Genomic DNA, 17,049 nt, shown 5'->3' on the forward strand with positions numbered 1-17,049 from the left:
TGCTTGCAAGTGCTCATACCTTTGGGGTTTGGCGGGTTAGAAGGCTCATGGGGGTCTGTGCCATTCCTGAGTATGGGGGTCCCTTTCCTTTCAAAGGTTTGTTTGAGCTTTCTAGTCTTGTATGAGAAGACAGGCTTGTTACCCACTATCTGGTCGATGTTGTTGTCCGCTCTTATGATGTTCCATTTTCTGCCGATATCCCTAATGGGTTGCATATCTCGGCTGATGGGGATTTGGAAACTGCAGTTTCTGTTCTTGGGTTCAGTAGTTCCAGTGGTCACCTGGGGGTGAAGCCATGAGTAAAGATGGGTGGGTGTCTGTCTGATCTAGGGGAGGCCACTTCTTGAAAGACATCTGCTACTAGCTGTTTGGGGTTATGTCTGCGGATGAACATTTTTGAAAGGAATTGGCTTTCCTTGAGAAAGTTATCATTGTCAGAGATGATCCTGGAAAGGTGGATGTACTGCCCTTTGAGCACATTCTTTTTCATGAAGAAGGAATGCTGACTTTTGAAATCCAGAAGTCGTTCCTGTAAGTTTCCTTCCGGTACACATTGGAGGTAAGGCTGCCAGTGCTGGGGTCAATGGTTAACTGAGTATCAAGGGAGAAGATGTGGGCCCCTCATCCTGAGACTACAAAGTCTAGGTATGGGATCCTGGTTAAGCAGCAAATTGTTACGTTTTTGTACACAGGTTTCCCGCTCCGTAAGTACAAGGCCCGTTCCCTTATCTGCCTTCATGATATGCAGATCATGAAAGTGGCTTAAGTCCCGCATGGCATCCATTTCCGCTGGTGAGAGGTTGTACCATTTGTGGGAGTTGGGCTCGTTAAGATGCATTTCAGAGAAATAAACCAACCAAAGATGCAATCTGTCAAATCCTCGCAATTAGGTGTTTTTTGCAGCAAAGTTACACCCTCATGTGGGGGAACTAAAGACAGCCATAATAAAGAGGGAAAAAACAGCATGCAAAATGAATCATTACCAGTGTATAAAAAACTGCACTGCTTGTTACTTCCTATGGAGAACAGTGATCAAGGATTTTAATAAGGAGTTAAAACTATGCAAGTCTGAACCTTGTCCAGTTTACACTTGGTGAAGTGCAGCATAATGGTCTCTGACCCCCATTCTTGCTGGCCTGACATGTTCGTTGTAGAAGCAAAGCCTCCAGTATTACCTATATAGTACGTTTACCCCGGGTATCACTTCTGTGTCACTGTTAGACAGAGGTACAGTATACTAACCTCGAAAAAGGTCATAGCAAAATTCATTTAAAATGGGTGGCGAAAGCCAAACACACTCTGGCTAGGCTTATAAATTCCCTAGGGCAGATAGCCTAGTATGAACCTATGAACCTACCTGTCCAATGTTGCATGTTTGATTCCATGAAATGTATCAAATCCCTGATACTATGCAAAGTTCTTCTGGGAAGAGGCAAGAACATTTCACCATCCAAGTGCAGCCCAGTGTTTCCACTGAACTTCCACCAGGCAATACAATTTTCTAGTGTTGTGGACTAAACCATCCCCCTCTGAACTGCAGGGGGTGCCCGTGCACTGGCTGCTTACTCTCACAGTGCAGGTGGCTCATCCAGCACCCGAGCAGCTACTCGAACCTTGGTCATCTAAGCTGTGTTCAGGGCTTTATCCACATAGACCACGGAGCCAACCAAACAGCAACATTCTGTGTTAGACATGGCACTTGTGTGTACCCCAAATGTCATTGTCCTAGAACGCATTTATTATATCCAAAGACTTCCTCCAGATGCTCTGGGAAGCGATGGCAAAGCTCATACATGGTAACCATCTGAAAATGAATGCAATGGGTATGCTTGCTGAAGTCACCAAGGTCCTGAATGGGATGGGCAGGAGTAAAATGCCCACTCCTGTGTGAGAATGCATCAACAAATCCAAGATCCCTCTAAGCAGTACATGCTGGGTCGCTCCTAAGAACTCCATTAAGCAGGACTGATCCGCCAGTAGGGCTCTTTCTGAGAGAGGACCAGTATGCTTCAAGACGGGACTGACAGAAATAGTGTACAGAAACAGCTGGTCCTTTGTGATGATTCATTACTCTGAGGCAAAAATCAGAGGATGTCCAGCCCCCACCTTGGAATTAAACGTTGAGGACTAAAGACAGGACTGTGATATGGTTAGCAGCAGTGTTATCTACTGAGCAACTTGGTACAGGCAGGAGATAGGCTGTGGCATTTCATTGCTTTCCTTGAATGGTAAGGCCATGTTCAGAAGTGAAGAGGAAGTGGAAGAAGGAAGGTCATAAATACTATTTCCCCTTCTGAGGGTCATCAACCAGGTCTGGAGCAGACTGGCGAAAGGGAATGTCCTCCTTAAAGTGAACATGTAGAATCTTGCTTCTAAAACCGTTTATAAGAAAGGACAACCTCAAACTTTTCTCAAACCTTCTTAACCAAATGGGATTGGAATCTAGACAGGAGACATATACAGTTTAGGGCCCCAAGCCCCAGTATGATATAGCAGTGCACTCTCTTGCTTCATCCATCCAAATCCTTGGACTCCTTGTCAGGCCACAAAGTGGCTAAGTGCTGTGGTCTCTGTGACCCTAAACTGGACTGAAAAAAAAAACACACAGAAGTCTGCACACGTATGCTTTGTAAGATGCTCTGCCAATTTTTGTGGGGGCCGATGAGGCCAGGTCAGAATATCTTCAGACAGCTTGGACAGCATCCTTAATAAGTGGCTCCACAGATGATGAATCAGTGGTCCATGGGTTTCTTTCAAAGATACTCGAAAAATGGGATGGTGGGAAAGGATATAAGACCAGTTCATATTATTCTTCATCAGCCTCACAGCCTTACCAAAGGAGGAGTCATCTGGATGGGATGGGCACAAGAAAAGGTGAATTTATCCTTGATTGTCTCTGAGACAATGTCCTCTGATCTTCAGGCTCCTCATAACAAACTGCCTGAGTAAGAGGACTCCCCAAGACTTCCACTGTGCCTGGTCTGAGCTCAGGCATAGTACCCCACAAAGGTGAGACTACAGCTGAGGAGTGTTGTGCATCACACAATACTGACCCTGTGCATGACTATAAGCCTAAAGAAGACAGTATGAACTGCAGTGAAAACTGTACTTTACCCTGAACTGGTGCCAGACTGTATTCCCAAAGGGTGTCCCCACACCGGCAACTCTACTTCCCAGCAGGTGGCAAACACTTACTTGATGTCCAAGCCCTTAACCATAAGCCCTAGTATCACAGAGAAACTCCACAGACTTTTCTCAACTGAAACCAGTCTGCCCAAATGGGTCTGGGGAGAGCTGTTGGCATTAAAAACTATGCCCAGATTTGTGTCAGTTCGTGAATGAATGGCTCAAGGGAGTGCTCCCTCCTTAGATCATTATCAGTCTCAAGTTCAAGCAGATCAACCTGGACATAGGTGCATTCAGCTTTCCAGGGTGCACATGCCTGCATGTGCACGTGCGGGCACACATACACACACACCCAATGAATGCGCCAGGAATGCACCTTGTCTTCTGCTGAAATGGAGTAAAAGGATAGGTTCAAGCATGTTACTCAAGAATGAGATCAACAGCTGCAGAAATTACAAGGTTGGATTTACAGAATCTTCATTTTGGTCATCAGACAGCGACCTTCTCTCTCTCAGGGTGTATCATTGTGGCAAAGCTTTGATCTGTTCCTGGGACTACACCATGGAACTTTCTGCCGGTCATCATGTAAGCAGCTATGAACTATGTTCATCGTTTTGGTCACAAATGAGACACACAGCTTACCCCTATGGTACCTTTGAGTGGTAGAGTTGAAATGCCAACACTTAACAGGCATTTTTAATATTGTGTTCTTTCTTGTGATGAAAAAAGGCAATGCTGAAGCAAGCTGTGGCTTGTCTATTGTTCACTAGATATAAGAATGCACTGCAAGTCAAACTGTAAAATCATATAAGCCTACTTCATAGGGTTTATACTAGGCCTAAGCCCTATATGATTTATAAGCCCAGTCTAAATTTTCAGGGCTGCCGCCACCAAAAAATGAACCTGTGAGTGCCCTCCAGTTTGTTGTGCCTCTGTCCAGCAGTGGATCAGAGATGATTCCCATCAAACATTACGATCTCCATCCACCTCACTTAGATTTCTTTGAACAGAGTCATGAAAGTTTCTGGGCCTCATAGGACCCATCCCTAGCATAGGGAGTTAGGAGTCTCTGAGTGATACCGTCCTCCAGCACCTATTATTTATATCCGGTATAAGGTTTTTTGCTGTGCTCTAGTGGTTTTGGTGGATTTGGATTTTTGAGGTGATGTCCATCACACCCATGTGGACATGGCCTTGTATGTCAGGCACATGTCACCCTCTGGCAGACGGCGCAATCTGGCAGAATATTCTTCATTCTGGCAGCATATGACAGATTTTGGAGTTACTTATCCTTTGTCCAATTGCTGGGTCTGTCTCTCCTGATGCTGCAGAGATCGGGTGAGATACACATCAATGGGGCACCTGATCAATCATTGGTCTGATAACAAACATGACCTCAACAGATCTTGATGTGATCTGGATGAATCCTTCATGGCAATGTAGAAGGTCTTCTAACCACTTTTCTAACCACTTAGCAATAAAAAGTGGCCAAAAGAAGCCATCCCCAACCTGGGTCCCTCCCCACCTCTTAACCCTTCTGTGTTTTGCCACCTTGCCACCAGCTTGGGGTTACCTGGTTTTTCTAGGGCGCCAAGGGTATGATTATACATTTTTTACGCTTAACTTCAGGCCATGGCTTGGCACCAGCTATCTGTTTCCTCGTGAGTCCCTTCTGCAAGGATATCAGTGTCCGATGGATTTATGGCGCCCAGTTTGCAGTCACTGCAAACTTTGTCAGCCAAAGTCCTCCCATTGTACCTGTAAATTTCTGAGCTAGAGATGCCAAACAACAGGGGGCCAAGGACCACCATTGGACACCATCACTTGTGAATGGAGTCCATTAACAGCAACTCTAAATCCTGGTGGGTTCTGTCTCAGTTGCCTATAAACTGCATCTTCCATCTACATATACATTTTTGTTGGAAGTTTTTCTTTTATACTACCCAGGGGGTATTGTAGAAAAAGGAACGTTTAGGCTTGGGGCAAGTGCACTTGTGTCCAACATATTATTCAGTGCTTTTTGCTGAATTACGATTGGTACAGAAAACTATCCTAACCTTTCAGTATGAAGATCCATGTTGGAGCTGTCACTGTCTATTAATTGACAACATAACCACTTCACTTTACACTTATATGTGGCAACTCATGGCTGCACAATAGGGCTTATAGGGCTTGGTTCACCAACATTGTTCTCTTCATGTTCATGTGGGATTTAGTGTGGCATCCACTTTCCTACTTTGTTCCAAAGACATGCAGGGAGGACTGGTGTGTCTAAAAAGGCCCTAAGTAAGTATGCATTACTGTGTTGCGTGTCCTGTGATAAACTGCATCCCAAATGAGACAGATTCTTGTGTCCACAGTTTATTAGGAACAAGCCTGATTCTCTGTGATTTAGGCTTTGATAAAGTGGGTAAAGAAAAGGGATACCAGGAAATATAACTTAATCCACAGTATTTCTTGCCTCATAACTGTTAATTGTTTTCCTATCTTGTACATGGCCACTGGACTTCCTCATCTTAAACCCACAACTACATGTTAACACAGAAACCCATGTGTTGCTTTTCATGCTGCACTATAGTTTTCTCAGCTCAAATTCATATAATTTTCGGTTTGTGAAGCTTAATGTATTTTATAGCTTTTTAGCAGGCTAAATACAGATCACTGCAAAAACCATTCAGAACGAAAGGACTGATTACTAATAAGGACCTAGTACTAACAGCCATTATCTGATCCCTTCAACCATGTTTTAATCAGTTAATACACTGGAATCAACAGAAAGTGCAGGATTACAGCTGACTTTTCATCAACTGATGTGAAAAGAGAACTTGTATGTGTACTGAAATTTCAAGGTGGCCGAGCAGTACAAAAAAGCACTGGGTACACCCACAGCAAAGGTGAGATAAAGCAGGAGTGGCTGCTTTAGCAGAACATGAGGAGTTTTCTTGTCATTGTGTAACTTATTCAGACTGGTAAAAATATTGCCACACACACACACACACACACACACACACACACACACACACACACACACACCATTTCTTCACAGGAAGACAGAGAAGGAACCATCAGAATGTCTGAAAAAATACACACTGTTTCTAAGGAAGACTTCTGTCTTTTAATCAAAATTACACTTTTAATTGAATCCTGTTAAAGTTAAATTACTCCAAAAAGCACCTGGAAGTAACAGTTTTTACAGTCCAGGCCCACATGTACTCCCACAATACTTTCTTTTCTTAAATATGCAACCACCAGGAATACAACAAATGTCTAAAGTAGCTGTTAATAAGAAAATAATAGTTACTTAAAACACACTGCAGTACACAGCTGTCTATGCTTCTGACTGGAACCTGCACCTTGTGGAGTAACTTGATAGAGAGAGAAAAATTAACCCCCACCTTACGTTAAGAAACCATAGAACTGGAAGGATAGATAACAGAAGGCCTACACATGGAAAAAATATTCTGTAAACTTCGATTATACACTATTGAGAAAAAATAATCCTTAATGTAGGATCACCTTTGTCAAAGCTGGATTTACTTAATTGAAGAAAAAGTACATATAACAAACAGAAAAATTATTTCATAACATATGGAATTACTGATCTGTAGTCCTCTCTCTCTGTTTTATATATATATATATATATATATATATATATATATATATATATATATATATATATATGTGTGTGTGTGTGTGTGTGTGTGTGTGTGTGTGTGTGTGTGTGTAACAGAAATGGAAAACTTTGCATTAGAATATAAATAATTTCGAGATTTACCTTTCCAGGGTCATGGGAAGCTATAAGGTCAATGCTCTTTGCTGTGAACACATGGGCTGAATAAATGTCTTTAAAGTCAGCAGCGGCTTCTTCTCCATTGCGCAAATCCAGGGCACATGCTGTTTTGTTCAGAGGGGCAATAAATATGCAGCGTTCATGGGAAAAGTAATCCTCACTGCCCAACAGATAACCTTGAATGAAGGAAAAAATCTTTGTGAGGAGGATGTTATGACAAACATGAAGTATTAAGGTCTTAGCAGCTTAAGAGATGTGCTACATAAAGATGATTAATTTATCAAAGCGCAGTACCACAACAGCATCACAGGCCTCTAGAGTACATAAGGGCACTTTACGTGCACTATTAAAGCTTTTTAGGACACACAGTATCTGTCATTGTACCCACTACCACTACTGACTCTATTAGGGACTGACCTGCTATATTAACATCATGTATGCTCTCCTTCTCTGACACAGCAACACTATCAGTTTATCTTTATTGTGACACAACTAAAGATCTCAACAAAAAAGGAGGAGGTACTTTGTTTCTCAACATTACTACTACTCTTTTCTAGAGAAAACATACAGATAGGAGATTAGCACTGACCTTTGAACCAGCCTTCAGTTAAAGTCACTGTTAACAACATAGCCTGTCCTGAAGTAAACACTTCTCTACCTGAATAACCAATGGAAAACCTGGTATTTTATTTAATGAGTCATTTTCATCCCCCATTCATTCTGCTTCCCCCATCCCACCCAAGAAACAGGAATCATTGTCTACAAACAAAGGCAATATTTAAAATGGGGAGTAACTGAGCCAAAAGTATTACATATGTAGCAGGTTAGCAAGTGAAACAGAAGGCAAGTTTGGCTCAGAAATGTTGGGGAGACAGAGAAAGGGAGGCAGACCTGTACTAATATAGACACACACTCTTGCACATGTTCACAGAAGAAGCGATGAAGGAACAGAATGTAATACAAACGGAAACTTGAATGTCAAGTTACGGAATCCAGATTTCACATAAAGCATTCCTTCACAAAAATCAGTGCACAGTGAAGGCAGAACATATTACAGATACATAAGTAACAAACAAGCAGAGGGAGGGACAGTAATTCTGAAAGCTACATGGGTACAACGGGTGATTATTCTGTGTAGTTTTTAAATTCCCTTTTTAATGTTGTGTGCAAGATAGGGATAGTACTGTGGTTTGACAAACTTGGGTAATAGAAACTTGGGTAATAGCTCCATTTTTAAAAAGAAGGGCAGGTGGGTGTGTTCCAATTATAGAAAGATCACGGTACTTGGTAAAAGCTATACTAGGGTGCAGAAAGTGAGAGTTCAGGTAACAGTACCTCTGAGTCAGTAAAAGCAATACAACTACTACCTTGGACATGCAACAGTGAATCAACAATCTGTCTTACAGAAATGTTGGAGGGGTCCATAGGAATTTGCTGGTATAGTCTGCCTGCGTCTTCTCTACCTGGAGAATGTATATGACTGCACACCCTAGAGTGTCTTGTGGGAAGTGCTACAACAACATAGGTCACGTGGCCATTGTTGTGTACCATTCTGTCACTGTATCTGAGCAGCAGCAATTGTGTTTGCATCTTCCAAGTTTTATATATCTATCTATTCATATATATATATATATATAGAGAGAGAGAGAGAGAGAGAGAGAGAGAAAAAGAGAGTACACATTCATTTAGCCGATGGATAAATTACCGATGTATACCATGTCAAAAACAGTGTGGCAAAATCCCAAAAAAGCGATCACAAGAGTTTCGAATCGCAAAATATCATGCCCCTTTTTCTGACCCATGGTAGCGCTCGTTTAGGTGGATGAGCGGTCGGAAATGTCGAATTCTGTTTTGTTTACAACATTTCGACCGTTCAGCATTCCGAAATTCGAGGTTTACAGTCGGTGTTCTGCATGATCGAGCAATGTGCGCTCAGACACACACACACACACTATAGATATATATATATATATATATTTCATTTGATTCACTGAACTTTTCACATTTCACACTTTCACTTCATTTTCATTTCATTTCATTGAAAGTTCATTTACAAATACAGTATTAATAAAAAAAACCAATGGCTTCCCTTCTTGCACCCTGAGTTAGAATATATAGTTAGGGGTGGGGTTGGGGTGCCCCACATCGGGGTGGGGCCGAGCCTACTTTTACTTACTCTTTAATATTATATTAAAAGAAACGTATAAATATCATATATGTGGGGGCTATGCCCCACCCCCCCCCCCCCCTACTATATATTCTAACTCCAGGGTCGCACTACAGTGGGGAAGGGGGAATATTCCATTTTATTGCTAATAATAGTTGTCAGTGAAATGAACTTTGTATAGACAAGGAGAAACATACATTCTATACCTACAGACATGACAACTGCTTCCACAAGTTAAGTTAGACTAAAGTGTCATGGGACCAGAAAAGCAGGTAACTGGAAGCTGAGGGAATTAAACCCTGTACTACAGGAAGCAGCTTAACAGCTCATGGTCTCAACTCTCTGCACTAACTGCCAGACAAACAGGACAACATAATTTTCAGTAGTCTTGAACCACAAAATCTTTTGGTTAATAGTCAAAAGCATTAAGTGGCAATGCTAAAAACATGCAAAAAGTTTACTTGGGTGGGACTTGAACATATATAGCATTTGAATTCCTTTTTCTTTTGTATTATTTTATTAGCCATCCAATGTACTATCTAACTGTGCTTTTTTGTTTTGAACTGTAACCCACTGTGCATCACACATGACCCCACTAACCCACAGGACAGAGTAGATAGTGGACAACTGTCCTCTTCATACTATTCCAAGAGACATGCAGTCAAGCCCCTTAAACAGTTGCACAATGCACAGTTGTTTGTAAGTCAGTGCTACTGTGCTTTGTACTGGCAGTACAAAGCACTGCACCATGACAATCAGTGCAAACAGCTGTGGCACTTGTATTTGTAGTTAATTTTAGTTCATTATTGTACCGGATCACTCAACATTTTGTACCGATTGTTTACTGCATTACTTTTAATTGTGTAATAAAATCTTATGACACCTGTGCATCATTTTCAGACTATACTGTGCTAGCAGTGTTTTGTGACATACATCTATCACTTTTAAATTGTTGTGCGGCACTTCCAAATCTCTGTAATGCCTTTGACCATGCTGGTTGTGTGCAACACTTTAGAACTGTTGCACTGTGCTTGCTAACAGTATGGCACCCAGGCCTACATCTTGCATATGTCTGCCTTATCATACCATGTACATGGTATCTGGTTCTGTCCTACCCCACTGTGTGTAGGTATTTGCTTTTCTGCCTCACTATCAGCACTCATATATAAACTTCATTTACAGTCCCACTGCATATGCTGTTAGTCTATACAGCTAATTTCACCTTTTTCTTTCTGGACAGCACACAAGCTCACCATCAAATTTCCTGATACCATGAGACTACCATCTGTCTTTAACGCAAATGGTACCCAGCAGTCTGCTAACATTAGGTACTTTGAGGGAGTGTAGCAATTACCTCCTGTTCAGTACAAACTAACTTGGGGCTTAACACTTCAGTTAACTTGTGACAGGTGTAGACAGCTATTTACAGTTAAGGAAAACCTCTCACGTTTCCTAGTTGTCACAACTCACCATAACCCTGCACCACCACATCACAACACTAACACTAAATCTACATATGTTGAGGTACTAACAAAGTCCCCTCCTGTGTCGTCCACACAGCACACCAATACACAAGCTTCAGTTGCACATACACACATCTCGCATGCGACACTCACCACAACAGCCCACTCTGATACAGCACTCACAACATTACATTATCTTCAACCACCACTGAAAACAAGAGTCATCTAAGCATTGCTTAGCGGCAAAAGAAAATGCCCGCTCATCAGGCTTTCCTGATCCTTAAAAATGAACCAATCTGTATAATTACAGAAACTTGGTTCCAGTGCAATAACAACACACCTTCTTTACTGGGATTTAATTCCTATCACTTGTTCTGACCCCTAAGTGTGGGCAGTTAAATTTCCACTAGGGGCTTGTCCATAATCATTCACAACTTCATCATCTCATGGCTAAGCCATCAAGATAATGATCTAAAACTCCTGCTTATCCTGCTATCTATAAACAAGTCCACCTATCATACCACTGCTATCTATAGAACCCCTTCAGTGTCTCCCACAGCCCGTGACATACTTCTAGTCCTATACTACTGAAGCTAACACACGCATTCTGGGAGATTTCAAATACCCATCCATAAAAAAGAAAATAGACACCACAAAAACAAGTATGCACAGAGTTTCCTGGAGGTCATCAATGCTCACTCGCTAGAGCATGCAGTATCTTTCCCTAATATGGGCTCAAATCTATTTGAATTTATACTTACAAATACAGTATCAATATACTCCATATCCATAATTGCTTCATCATTTGTCACATCAGACAATGATGACGTCCTTTTTTATATAAGGTGTGATGATTTGGGCAACTGTCAGAATACCTGATGCAGACAGGTCTACATCTGGAAATACTGAGTGTATCCATTTGCATTCCAAGTGACCGTCCCTCTCCAGTGTCAGCATGGGGACAACACATATTGGTGGCCATCACATACTGGCAGCAGTGGTGGGTATCACATAAGGGCCCTGTGTAAGAAGCCTGCCAATTCTACTGTCATCAGGGATTCCTCCAGGACCAAGTATTACCAGTCTTTGATGACCTAAGGATGTTTAAAAGTACCCTATGGGGACCTCACAGCAAGTGCAATCTGTTTATTGACTTCTACTCCCATCTAAAATCCTAGATTGAGGCAACTATACCTATCCACAACAAACAGAATGCCAAACTTAGATACAAGCCCCTATGGTAGAACTCTAGTATCAACAAACTTTGCAATGAAAGGAAAAACTGCTGCCCTAAAAATAAATTCAAACTACTCCATGTGATCTCAAAAGTGTAAACAAAGAACTCAGGCATGCAATCAATATTGCTGCCTCATCACTGTCAACCTACTTTTTCTGATTTTTACACAAGGTTAGGGTGTCACATCAGTATTACTCAATGTGCCAAAATCACTTAGAGCCAATGTCTACACTGACAAGTGATTAGCCCTGATGTAGTAATTCAAAGATAACTAAAAAGCCATTGTATAACTATATCAGCAATCTTAGGAACCATACTCAGCAATGCATCAAGTTGGTCTCTATTGGTATCACCTACCGTGACCTAGAAGGCATCACCAATGTATCAGCAAATAAATTTATAACCTACTTCCTGCTACCCCCTCCATTCTCCACTCACTCTGTTTGGTCTGTACTGCTGTGTACAAGTACCCCAGAACAAGTCCTCTCCAAAACCAAAAATGCTATGTGCATGGGTCCAGACAACACACTAGACTGTTATCATGTTAGCATAAAATAATGTGTCACCAGATTCCATATTACATTTATTCAGTCTTTGTCTCTCCAGTGGACATGTGCCAAAGACCAAGAGGATAGCTGTTTTGGTACCACTCTATAAAGTCAGCTCTAGGTCAGGCCCAGTGAACTATAGACCAGTTCAGCCTTACCAACACCATTTGCAATGGAATGGAAGATATCATTACAAAACTCCTAAACAGTGACACTGACAACTTACTCACGATCCTAACATGACAGCTTACTCACGATCCTAACATCACAGCTTACTCATGATTCTAACATCACAGCTTACTCACGATCCTATCACAGCCTACTCACGATCCTAACATCACAGCCTACTCACGATCCAAACATGACAGCTTACTCACGATCCTAACATCACAGCTTACTAATGATTCTAACATCACAGCTTACTCACGATCCTAACATCACAGCCTACTCACGATCCAAACATCACAGCTTACTCACGATCCTAACATAATTGTCTTTGTGAAAATACAAGTACTAAGTCTTGTGAATTTCTTTGAGGAGTTACTAATGGCAGATTAGTGCACTCTGTCTACCTGGATATAGCCAAGACCGTTGACACTATCCCACCATCTGATATTATTGAGAAATGGACCCAATTAAATGTTAACAATCATATATCTTGTTAAGACAGCAAACTGGCTGTCAGGCAGAACCCACACTGGATCAGTGACACACATTACGCCCCAACTAGCATTTCACAAGGTTCTATTTTGGGATCACTCCTTTTGGGCATATACTTTGCCGATGTCCAAACTGATGTCAAAGGTCTTTGGTTGACCAAGTGTGCTGACGGCTGCAAATCTTTAGCTGTCTGCAACTTTCCATATGGCCTGCATATCCTCCAAAAGGGATAACACACACAAAAGTTCCTGGAGTCAGGGCCATAGTCTTATGCCAGGTACAAAGAAACAAGAAAATACCTATTCCTACCTCATATATTACCCCCCCCCCCACCTTGAAGTAGATACTTTCATAATAGATCTTGGTACATTCACTGACAATAAACTTTATTTTGACTGCCTCATGTAAACTACAACTAGTAAAATCTTCTACCCAGTGTAATTAATAAGAGAAGGCCTATCATCCAGGTCCAAGCAACTTATTGTTCCTCTTTACTCCTTCCTTATCAAACTCCTAACAGAATGTCTCCTCTAGTGTGCATCTATCCAGGCATATTGACCAGTGGGAAAAAAGCACAATGCTTTCTCACCAAGAACATTTCATGTATTAGTTCCCCAAGATGTACAAAATGCCTAAAATCCACATCATCCTACTAACGCCCTACAGATTGTGTGGTGATGTCTGCTTAGCCTACAAGGCTGAATACAACTTTGATTACTTGAACCTTTAGATGTTTATAAAACAGGTAGCATCACCAATATCCATTCTAGAGCTCTGAATTTACCACTAATATTTAACAGAACCTGTTGGTGGGATAGATACCCCTAGCAAAGGGTCTGCTGCCTATGGAATAAGCCTTTCCATATCAAACAAAGCAGCAGACAGTACTGGTGGAGTAGCAGAATAAAGGCTTTACTATGGCCCATGCTATCAGAGTTCAACTAGTGGTTAATGATCTTGATGGAGCTGGCATGGAGAAGTCTGGGTCCATCCTGAAGATAGGAGACAAGGGAGTACAAGCCTCACACTCAACCATTATCCCTTGAAGGAGGGCAGTGACACAGGGCAGAGGCCTGGGGCTTGGAAATAGGCATTAGGCTCACCAAGTGATCAATGTGTCACAGCAAATAAGCATGCTCTTACAATGGCAGAGCACAGTGAGTCACCATCGTAACACAGTTCACACACACACACACACACACACACACACACACACAGTGGATGGGGTTAGGCATAAACAAAATGCTGTCATCGCCAGGATGCTGGCAAAAGTACAAAGCACCCACATGGTTGCCTGAATGACAGCTGCCCCATGGAGAGCTCTCCTTTGGTCTCTGGAGTGGAAGAGCAAATGGGGATTGCTTGAGTGATGGGAGGTTTGATAATCAGCAGGCAAGGGGGGGTGAATATCACATAGAAAGAAAAAAAATACCTCCCTAACTCTCTTTGAATCCAACCTGAATAACTGAATAGAGATCCGTAACTTCACCAATGGTCTTGGTTCTTCAGACCCATATGGATAGAGGGTACAAGCAGTGGGACGTGCAGTAGTTGAGATTTTAATGGTCTGCTTGACTGACAGCTTAATATAGACCTATCAACCCATGAACCTTTTATCCAAAATGGCACAAGAGTGCTACTTCTTTCTGTTATGTAACAGTTTGTTAAAGGAAGATCTTGCCTTTTGAATCTTATCACTTTTGTTGAATAGGTTACAGCAGCAGGTGATGAAGGGCTAATAATGCTTAAATCTTACCTTGTGCTTGCTAAGGCATTCAGCACTATCCCACATAGAGGAATCGTTAACAAATTAATAGCATTAAATGAGAATTGAGACATATTTCAATGGGTAATACCATGGTTAAGCAGCAGAACAAAATCAAAGTGGGGTTACCTAGCTATCCTGACAAGGATTACCATTCAGCAACCACACTGCTTTGAGACCATTTATTTTTTAACTATTCTTTTCAAATAGAAAAATGGAAAACTAGTTATGCTTATACAGAGTTAGTGAAGAATGCAAAGTGGGTAACATAATTACTTCAATAAAATATGCTAAAATTCTCCAAGATAGTCTACAAATAATGTACAACTCCTGCAAAATTGATGTTCTCAAATTTAATGTCAGTAAACGTAGCATCATGAGATTTATCAAAAAGGACAAATTATGATTATGAAATAAATGGTCACATTATTAAAATATATGACACCATCATTAAACACCTAGGGATATTATTAGACAATAATGACTAGTGTGCAGCTAACATGTATAAAGAACATGTCTATTTATTCCAGGGATCTCTCTCTGTATCACTTTATATCTCACTACTCTGGCCCATCTATTACTGAACAAAAGACTGAATTTCCGTTGCCTTCAAAAAGCCACATATAATAAGCTGAAAACTTATTTAAAAAAAAATCCTACGATTGGAAAGCATGAATAACTCAAAGATATACTCATCACTCATCAGACCAATGATTGAGTACATATAGTTCCCCACAAAGAAAGTACCATTACATTCTGTATCATAAAGGTTATTTAAAAGGTGACTTCTGCCTCATGTATGAGGCAATGTCTGGTCCAGTCCTATCTGAAAGTCATAGGTTCATAGGTTAGTACTAGGTTAACTGCCTTTGCAAGCCATTGTAAGCCTAGCAAATTATCCCTTGTGACACTCAAACCCTGCACCTTGTGTTTGTAAGGCAAACACCTTAACCATTAGGCTACCCTCCCAACAACAAGTCTGTGAATGAAATGCACTGCTGGGTGAACAACACAATTGCAGAATCTAATACGAAAAATACAACTTCTTAAAGCCCAGTAAATCATAAACATAATAATCAAACATATTAATCTTGATTGTTCCTGGTGCATCCTTTGAGTCAGGTCCAGCCCGCTCTGTTCATCCTCACTATGCTTGGGCTCACTCCGCTCCCCTACTCTGTCCCCATTCCCACTCACCTCAGGAACATCTAGATTTATTCTAACCAAGCCACTTCCACTCAAACAAATCTCTCAGCTACTACAGAACTTGTGCAGAAAACTAATTAATTCAGACATCACAAGCATATCTCTCATATCGCCTACTTAGAGGTGATCTCTGCTTGACTTACAAAGCCATGTCTGACTCAGCTCTCTTAGAAATGCTACAGCTAAAGAAATCCCAATCCCTCTGCACCACACGCTCCAGAGACCTCAACCTCATTACCACAATCAACAGAACGTGCTGGAGGGACAGGTTCATAACCAAGAGACTGCCCATGCTATAGAATAACTTCCCATACATGTCAAACAGAGCACTTCAATGGCCCTCTTCAAGAGAAATCTTGATGAATGGATGGGAAATAGAAAATTCACCCTGGGGATCACTCCAGTGGCTCTACTCGACAGAGGCACTGGGAACTAAGGTCGGGTGGCATGATGCCAGGGTAATACTATGGGCTAGGCTTGTAAATGCTCCAGGGCCATTAGCCTTGTACACACCTATGAACTCATGCACATACTAAAAAACATAGTAACCAAACTCTCAATTAGTGGAGATGTACACTCAAATCCAGACCCTACTAACACCACTGTAAAGTTTCAGACTTACTACTCCTAAATCTAAATCTCAGAAGCATAGGCAATATGGTTCATGAACTGCATGCCACCCTCTCCCATTATTTCCCAGACCTAGTTGTCATAACTGAGACATGGCTTAAACTACACATGCCAGACATGAATTCATCCCTCCAGGTTGTAATATACTTAGGGCAGATCATAAGGAGGAAAAAAAAAGGTGGAGGGGTAGCCATACTATTCAAAGATAACCCTAACCTGCAACCAAGTACTCTCGGCATACTTAATTTCAGTAACACAGAGATACTACAGACCTAATTCCAAATCAACCAAAAGAAACACAACCATCACAGCTATCTACATCTTACCAGGAAACAATATTCCTACAATAGAACACATCCTTCAATCCATCTCAAATGCCACTGCTCAAGAAACGATCATGTGTGATTACAATATGGGCTGGATAAGCTGTAATTCTGAAAACCCCAGCAATCACATC

At 41.4% G+C, this 17,049-nt stretch overlaps 1 protein-coding gene across 1 annotated transcript in view; it reads right to left on the reverse strand.

The window, feature by feature from the left end:
• ARSB (arylsulfatase B) overlaps positions 1–17,049 on the reverse strand; it is a 1,447,444-nt gene that overhangs the window by 952,751 nt on the left and 477,644 nt on the right. Inside the window, exon 3 of the mRNA XM_044063707.1 lies at positions 6,902–7,092. Coding sequence (XP_043919642.1) covers positions 6,902–7,092 — 191 coding nt within the window. The remainder of the gene's footprint in view (positions 1–6,901; positions 7,093–17,049) is intronic.

The sequence above is a fragment of the Protopterus annectens genome, chromosome 2.part2, assembly GCF_019279795.1.
Source record: "Protopterus annectens isolate FY-2018-M chromosome 2.part2, PAN1.0, whole genome shotgun sequence".
NCBI classification, from domain to species: domain Eukaryota; kingdom Metazoa; phylum Chordata; order Ceratodontiformes; family Protopteridae; genus Protopterus; species Protopterus annectens.